The 9157-nt window shown below is 37.3% G+C and overlaps 2 protein-coding genes across 2 annotated transcripts; both read right to left on the bottom strand.

The window, feature by feature from the left end:
• Positions 1 to 326: 326 nt before the first annotated feature.
• Positions 327 to 1547, bottom strand: LOC145677428 (uncharacterized). The gene has a single exon (XM_081747918.1). The coding sequence runs from the start codon at positions 1545 to 1547 to the stop codon at positions 327 to 329; it is 1221 nt and encodes a 406-aa protein (XP_081604044.1).
• Positions 1548 to 1638: 91 nt separating this feature from the next.
• LOC145677429 (uncharacterized) lies at positions 1639 to 8872 on the bottom strand (the record flags this gene model as incomplete). Its single annotated transcript, XM_081747919.1, has 5 exons — positions 1639 to 1987; positions 4305 to 4444; positions 7039 to 7204; positions 8002 to 8192; positions 8707 to 8872. Coding segments are annotated over 5 exons (1008 nt in total), but the record flags the coding sequence as incomplete, so codon positions are not given.
• Positions 8873 to 9157: the final 285 nt, after the last annotated feature.

Below are 9157 nucleotides of genomic sequence, written 5' to 3'. Positions count from 1 at the left end.
ACATGCTTGCAAAGGCCGAAATCCTACTGTTTAAAATATCCATTGTGAAAAGACGTGTTTCGTTGATGTAGTACTTCAAAATATGCATCATATCATAGTTCCCCACCCCTTCCAAAAGATCATGCATCACGTCCACACTGTAATTTTTGGTAACATGAAAACTCGGCAACATGTTCCAAGTGCTATTCCCTTTTACTCCTGTCTGTGAAGCATCTCCGAGAATTACATGTAGTTCATAATCCTCAACGTCCCGCAAATTCCGGATGTTTTCTCTTGACTGCGCCTGTAAATCTGTTTTTGATGTAAGGCAAAACCTGCAAGGGTACTTAGCAGAAAATGACTGTAAAGCCAAGAACGGAATTCAATCCAAGATTGTCACCTGTAATAGCACACAACTTAAAATAAATCTGTACTTCTGAACCATTATACATTACACATATACCTTCACATTCTAGGAAACGCAACTCTTCAATAAGAATTGAAAAGGTTGCTTTATTACCGAAAGTTTTTCTATCATTTGAATGAAAGAGTAAGGCGAGAAATATGTTCTCTAGTTTCGCGAAAAACTCCTGTGGAATACATGCAATTGTATAATAAACTACCCCTATCTTTTTTGTACCAGCATGCCCACTTAAAGGATTGTTAATTTCATAATCGTCAAAGTAAAGAAATAAAGGTAATATCAAACGATCATCAGAAACCGTTACCTCGTTTCTCCAATGCAGTCCTTGCACACTACTGAAAAGTACTTCAGTCTCTTGATCTGCACTGTTCTTGAAGTGGAGTAACGTTGACAGAACATTCGGTAACTCCAAAAATCGTTTAAGCATTTTTCGCATAGGCACAAACTTTCCAAGCACTTGTAATGTTTCCACCGAAACTTCGCCTTTCTTTCTCTTTGAAGATAATTTCTGTCCAATAACATAATCAATTGGTTTTATCAAACTGCCCATTGTCTCTAACATGCCAAATCGCCTATATTCGGTTTCCAAGCTATAAAATGGACTGGACATTATACTAAACATGTTCATTACTTCAGTTACTGTATTATCATCAACATGATTTCCTCGAAGCGTTTGTAAAATTTTTTCTCTTAGCAGTTGCATCACACTACCGCCCATAAACCCGTGTACCCAGTCGCAAAGGTTTTGTATATGAGTTCTGGATAAGTTACATTGACTATACAGTTTAGTAATAAAAAGAAGGGCTTCCTCCTTTACAGCCTCACGGTAATCCTCAAGAGAAAGGCTTTCCACAGAAGTTTCAATTGGTATATCACCATTATCAGACAACTGTCTCTCAACATTGATGTGACACACCTCATTTTGGTATCCACGAAAAGGCTGGTTCCCATCACCACCCGTACTTGTTCTTTCGTGTTTCAGCAAGTGTTTGCGGAATGAATTGGCGTTATCAAATTCGCGTCCACACAATGATTCCCCACAACGAAAGGGGCTCATGGCACCTAATTTGTGACAAAATTTTAAATGAAGTAACAGAGACTGACTCGTTCTTAAGTCACTATGACAAACAAAACACTTAGGCATCTTCTTACAAACTAAAAAGAACGTATATACATGAAAAAACTATTTTACAAACTAAATGATTAACGGAAAACAACCTTTCCCGCCATTACACGGTACTAGATCTTTGATATTTCAGAGATAAGCGTGTTCACTGAAGGAAAATTCTTGTCGCAGTCATTTTCAATTTTGTACATATGTTTCTGCACAAATGTCCACACCTGTTCCGATTCCTTCGGATATTCTGCATCCAGTACTTGAAACGTCTTGAATGTGCTATCGATTGCTTTCAGTGGAGTTTCAACTCTGTAGAGATTATCCTCAATACTCACGTAGAAGGCTTGAGGTTCATCAATTTTTGAAGCGACAACGACGGGCATGGGCTGCACCTTTAGATGGGATGCACCAAAGCGCTGCATCTTTAGATGATGCCTTTCTAACTCTGTTTGAAGATCGGACGCTTCCTGTAAGTCATGTACACAGAATTATTATCACGTTACACACCTATTAACACGTTATCAAATTCCAAAAACTACAAATACACGTATAATTAAAATGAGCTTGTATTTTAAACACGAGGTGCACCAATAATATATATAGCAATCCAATTAAACTGCTACCAACTGTTTTCAGGCATTCTTCTATACTAGAAATGTAATGTAATGAGGTCATAATTGACGCGAATCACTTTTGCGCGATATGAAATGTCTTGAAAACTAATATAGGTTAATATGACAGTATCTCGAATGTATTATTATACCCCTTGAGTTGTACATTTTTAATACCGTTCATTGTGTTTGTATTATCCGATGCAATTAAGAAAAGTTCTGGGAAAATTAAGTAAAGTTCCTTAGAGGAATCTACCCTTTAGTATAAGGTTTGAGAATAATCACAAAGAAAACAATCTGAATTATTGCACTTATAAACTTGACAGTAGTTACGTGAATAGATAACTGCGACATAAATAAAATTGTCCTAAGCTTACACTTAATGGTTTACATTTACAGTAATAAATATTTCAATTAAATTTGGCAAACTTGGGATCACATCCAGACATAAAGTAAGCACGGATATTTTAAAGATAAAATAAATTTATATCCTGTACCTCAATGACCGCAATTCTTGACGTTACAAATCTCCAGGAAGAAGAAAGAAAAACCTTTGCGGAAATTTGAAAAGCAAGGATGCTACAATATCAATGAATTAGTTTTTAAAATAATGATCGTGAAAAGGTTGGTGCAGTTCCCCTACGTGCTGCTTAGTATTTTTTATAAGATTGATATTACACACATATCATTACCTCGAGTATAAACACTTCTTACTTATTTATGCCATAAAATGAAGAAAGGAGTGCTATCATAGTTCCAATATTTGAAGGGTTGAATGAAGAACATTTTTAAAGACACTGGGAAAAAGCTGTTTTGAGCCAAGTAAACATTTTATCCATGACCATAAACATATTTAACCTCTACTTATGTTTTAGAAAGTTTACATAGCATTCACCGAAAGTTTTACAGCATTTTTACGTTTACTATTGTTATTGGAATATAGGGTTTCATCACTGGAACTTCATAAGGCATAAACCTACAGTGGAACCGAAAATACGAATAACATCCTAAAATCCCCTCCCCTTTCCCCCCGGGAAATCGAACGCAGTCGCCCAACAAAGGAGATAAGTGTACTAGCAACGAAGGAGTAACTTTTAGGTCGGCCTTAAGTTCGTCACGTTTGAGGGATGTCGTCCCTCGGAGAGCACACAATCCGAGAGAGGGGAAGCAAGAAAGGAATGGATGGGGAAGGAAGCGGTCTGGGACCTGTGTGTTAGGTACCATCCCGGCATTTTTAGCATCGTTCACTGTGTTTATATTATCCGACGCGATTAAAAAACAAAACAACTCACTCAACCCAGGAAAAACACTCAGGATGATTGGCCTGAAAAAGCTGTTACATTTCTTTGATCGAGTGATCCCACCGGGAATCGAACCCAGAACCGCTCGCACCAAAGGCGAGGGCGTTAGCGACTACGTCACGTGGGGCTACTAATGAATATTGTGTTTTCCTATTTTACGCATATTCCTTTCTATCTACACAACTTAGGTTCACGATATCTTCGTAAGATACAAATCGTGTCACATACACCGATATATGCTTTACTAATTGCATGAAGAAGAGTCATGTATATTGCAAAATATGGTTGATAACTCACTCCACCAAGGGCGTGCTTTCCCGAGGGGGCCTTTTCTTAAACAAACTTTTTTTTGTTTCCATGTACCACCAATATGATCCTCTTGATATGGTATGGTAATCATATCAATTGAATGCACATCAAAGATGGAGCGGGTCAGTGGCTATGGATCACGTGGGGATAATTTTGAGTATACTTTAGTGGATCTTGAGTTACATTTACATGTTCCACTGTTACGTATGACTACCCTAACCCAACAATAACAACTGACTCATTGTAGTCCTCAATATAACACATTCCACTTTGATCCACTCTCGACATATTCGGTCAGTAGGTCGAAGTAGATCAGTAGATCATGGTGACACGTGGTGAGTCAGAGTGGATCGTGGTTTGATGAAAATGGTGTTTGCTTACACAATATTTTTGTTCGAGCATAGCAGTTTTTCCAGAAAAGCTGATTTTTTTTGTTTGTTTGTTTGTTCGATAAGGTTTCGTGCAATGTTCTCCATTCTCCAATCACTAATTAAATGTTAAAGACATATTTCGTTGTAATCAAGTGTAGATATTAATACATTATATTACATAATGGTACATACTCTGACATGAAAAAGGAATCCTTGCTGTGCCTCGTATTTGGAAGGTTTCCATAATCCACCTCCGTCTTTCCTTTTGATACACGTGGTCACAGATGGGAAATATCTTCCAAGAAGTATTAATATTACGACTGTTCTGGCATCTGGAAAAGAATGAAATATCAAGAACATTTGTAGGTAATTAATTTACGCTTATACAGCGAGGTCCGGAAGTGGGCGTACCTCTAATTGGTGTTTTCTGACGGTTTTTGGTTTTACCTACATTTGTTTGGTAACACTGCTTGGCATTGTCTGGTAACATTCCTTTGCATTGTCTGGCAACATTGCTATCCATTTGTTTTCTGCTTGGTAACAGTTATCAGATCAGTTCCTGAATCAGACGTTTCCTGGCCGCTTGATTGGAAGAGGTTGTGCATCCAGCTCTTTGCCAGGCCTCCAAGAAGTCCCGATCTGACGATATCAGACAATGCTCCCAGGGCTTTCATGAAGCAACACTCGATATCACACAACGCAGGAATTACGAGCAGCTGTGGAACACGCCTTCACCCTCATTGACTCCGGATTATCTCCGCAAAACATCTGCCAGAATTTTGTGCAGAATTCAGTTGTGTTATGACATGGATGGTGATCATACCTTTGTTTATGACTCTTACGACTTCAAGGTAGCTGTGTACAGACATTCTAACATAACTAACACTATACTGTTGAAACTAAAGGGGGTACGCCCACTTTTGGACCACCTTATACTAATTTATTTGAATGTAAGTGCTAACTTTCTTACTGCATTCATTCTCATACCTGCAGAGGTTTGCTCTGTGACACGCAATGAATACGGTATATTACTTTAATTCAATAATCAAAGAAAAAAGGAAATTACATTTTGTAAGCAATGGACAGCAGTCTGAAAAAAACACACAAAAAGTATCATCTTTTGTAACTACACCCAGATTCGGCAAAGGGATAATGCGATGTTTCTTATATGCAAATATTGGGTCCAAATAATGGTGAAAACTAATCTTAATACGATACTTATCTATCGCCTATAAGTACGTGTATAAAAGCTGTACATGAAGTATATTATTTCAAGAACCAAAGGTTAAAGTCAACGTATGTATTTCTCTTTGGGAAGTTGCAACAGATACAGATAAAAAGAGAGAAATTGAACAGCTTAATGAATCAAAATAGACAATTAACAACAAGTTAAAGACTATAGGCTGCGGAAAAGCTCTTTCGTCACAAATTCTAAACATTAGTTTCATTCACTGCTACAAAAGGGATTTCATATCTGCTTATTAACTCTACTGAATCTATCTTCTTCATATACTGTTATTCAAGTAAATACTGATTTCAGGGATGTAAACTGGTCACTGAAGTCAGTATTTCAGACTCTTTGGGAGATTAAACGAAAAATGTTCAATTACTACACAGCAGTTGAAATATTTCTCGTGATCTGAGCTCAATAATGAAACAAAAGAATAACAGAGCTTTTTTAAGTGCTCGATATGTTGTCGATTTACAATTATCATTTATTTTTCTTCTAGATTTTGATTTATTCTGCTCGGACTTACGACTAAAAGGAGACAAGGGAAAATTGCCGGAGCAGCTGTAATTGATCTTTTCTTTGCTTACGGGAGTAGGCTGAACAGTGTTGCGTTTTGATAATTATAGTGAACAATACTTAATGAAATAATAAACAATGTGTACACCATTTCTCCACAGTCATAACTTACTTCCATGCACTTCCACCAATGGCGCAAATTCTCCCGTAGCGTCGTCACGGTAGAGTTCCTAGCCTTTGAAGCGACATCACGATCACAGCGCTGGAGATCCTCATCTGATAAATAGTACGTTTCCTTAAAGTGTTCCTTCAGTTTAGGATAGATGTAAAAGACGCTCTATGCAAGATCAGGGTGAGGAAGAAGTAATACTGACTTGTGAATGGCGTTGTCCACAGAGTTTCTTCCCAAAGGTATACGAGCGGTACATCGAACACTAAAACACTAAAGAAGTTGAAAGTTCGACTGACGCGCGTCAGACCTGAGAATGGAGCCTTTCTTCACCGGAAAGTTGACCACCGACACAATATTAAAGCTTGGATACACTACACTCCATACAGCCCTGATCTTAAACTTAGTGACTTTTGCATCTTTCCTAAACTGAATGTACACTTAACCCACTATTTATCAGAGAACAATGTCCACCGTGCGATACGATTGTGGTGTTGCTCTATAGGCAAAGCATTCTACCGCGACGCCATTGAAGGTATGATGCGCAGTTGGAGAAGTGCGTGGAAGTGAAAGGTGACTATGTAAACAAGTAATGTTTCAGAACTGAACCCTAGATGTCAATATGCTCTTGTTTTCTTCTTCTTCAAATTATGTTCACTATAACCCGATATATTAAACAACAAGCAAAAATTTTCAACCCACCTTTATAATAAAAGTGAGATTTCCGCAATCTGAAATACGGTATTATTATACACGATTTTGCTTTGGTAGTTCACGGTCTTAAGTCAGAGTTTTAATAAAATTGCAAGTTTTATTAATAATCTAACGAGTTTAAGATATATTTACAGCTGTTCTGGGACAGACTGTTAAACTGTTGTTACATAAATATTGAGACACATCAATTTCTTGTTTAAAACCGTTGTTTTTGTGGCATACACCTTTCGCATACGGAAGTTCAAGTTATAGTAGATCTGAGTGCAATATTTTCTTTTAATAAGAAAAATAATTACCTTCACTGATGTTCTCCTGCAGCAAAAGTTCTACTAATGTGGCTCCGTCATTTGTTGTTTGTTTGGTCGTGGTAAGTATATGCTGAATCTTCTTTAAGTCTGCATTCCACGTTGAAAAAAATGTTATATCTTTCCCAGGATATAACTGGCCAAAATCAATGTCTATCTGAAAAGTAAAAGAAATTGTTGTCACATATACCTAACGCTGTTTGATGATATAATGTTCTATGCTTTCTTCTCTTTATACAAAAGTTTGGTAGTATAGTTTTCTTTGAAGTTCATTAAATAATCTTTGTTTCAACAGAGCGTTTTTAATCAAGTTATGAACATCAATGGCATTCATTTTCAGAAAATACTATGTCTGATTGAAAAAGAAATCCCAAAGTAGGCATGTAAAAAACAATTACTTAGAGTGGAACTGATAAAATACACGCAAATATAAAACAAACTTCCAAGCGCTTTCGCATTTATGGAGTCGTCATACAGGAATGCAAAGACGAAAGTGGAATAAGAAATAGAGAAAGACACAAGGACCGCACCTATACCAACAGTGATTTCTCCACAAGGTTCTCTACTTTCTCGTATGAGTACTTGACAGCAGTCACGTGATCACACGACCACCATAGCACCTAGCAGAAATATGGCAAAATGAAATGAAATGAAATCTTTGAGTTTTACGTCTCACGGTTATGCCGGTTAGGCTAAAGGAGACGGTGATGATGAGAGATGAATGAAATGGTGGAATGAAGAAAGTGGGAGAACCCGAGAAAACCCATGAGCACGGTGTTTGTCCACCACAAAGTCCACACGGCGGGAGCAGGGTTTGAACCCGGAACCCCAAGCACCGGAGGTGAACGCTCTACCACTGAGCCACCGCCCCATAAAGGTATTTTCTTTCTTCGGTTACATTCACAAAATAATAATAGAAAGATGTAAACTTCTTAGCAATATCACTACACTTACAAGTGTGTATCCAAGAGGCTGTTTTAAAGCAGGAAATTCCTTGAAGTAGGAGCTGATATCCTTCTCTGACTGAATGTAATTTGCTCTCCGATTTAATGTCGTTTGTTTCCACAGATCACACACTTTCTCCCATGGCTCTATATTATTTCTCAACCACGTGAGAGCTTCCTCGGCAAATTCATCAGTGGACTCTGAAAATAAAGGACACCATCTACATAATTCAGTGTGAAAGAAACGTACATACTCAGTATACGTAAATACATATGTATTAATTTCTAGGACAGAAGTACAAGAAATAACATTTTAATAAACATGTGAAACAGACAGTATTATACTTCTGAACACAATTGTCATATGAGGTGTTCGGAACATGTATTTACAAAACGTCCCGTTAATATATGAAAGCAGTGATAGAGTTTTACACACAGATGAACAGCAGATATACTGATTGCACAAATTCACGGAAATTTGTTGATTTATAATGAAGGTAGTGCCCTTGAACTGTGAATCTGTTGATTGACCATAATACATAAATATGTGTAACCATGTTGTAAAAAATCGGCACGCATCTCTTTTAGGAAGTTTTGTACCCTTGTCTGAATATAAGATAGCATAAAACACTATGCATCGTGATTTACTGATAAAATTATAATACAGAATTTATGAACATGAAAGTAAATAAATGAGAAAGAACTATGAACGCACCATCTAAATCGACTTCGGTAGAAGTTGTAGCTGCACACCGGTTTCTCAAAGGCAAAACTCCACTTTGCCGCAAATACCTTCTTGTGTTGCAATATCTGTCCCAAAGTTTCCCTCTTGCCAAAACCTTCTTCCCTTGAGCAACTTTATAGGGGACGTAGTAAGTATGCTATTTGAAAAACAAATCACTGTTATAATATACAGTCCTGATATCCTATTGCACAACACAAAATTACAATCAAACTATATTATTTCCACAGAGAAACAAAATACATGGAAACCTGTTTAAAACGAAACTTATATAAAACGGAAATTTGCCGAAGATGAATAGTTTTTAGTCCCGGCAACTCTGTCTGATTTGCCATATGGTAAAGATTTTTCTCTTAACTGATTGCCAGCTCGAAAAGTAGGGGCACTGTAGTGTCTGTCTGTCTCTGCGTTGGCGTTACTACTG

The sequence above is a fragment of the Thermobia domestica genome, unplaced genomic scaffold (genome assembly GCF_964235325.1).
Source record: "Thermobia domestica unplaced genomic scaffold, izTheDome1.hap1.1 HAP1_SCAFFOLD_860, whole genome shotgun sequence".
NCBI lineage: Eukaryota > Metazoa > Arthropoda > Insecta > Zygentoma > Lepismatidae > Thermobia > Thermobia domestica.
Note: the sequence above shows the minus strand (reverse complement) of the source record. Positions and strands in the feature narration are given on the sequence as shown.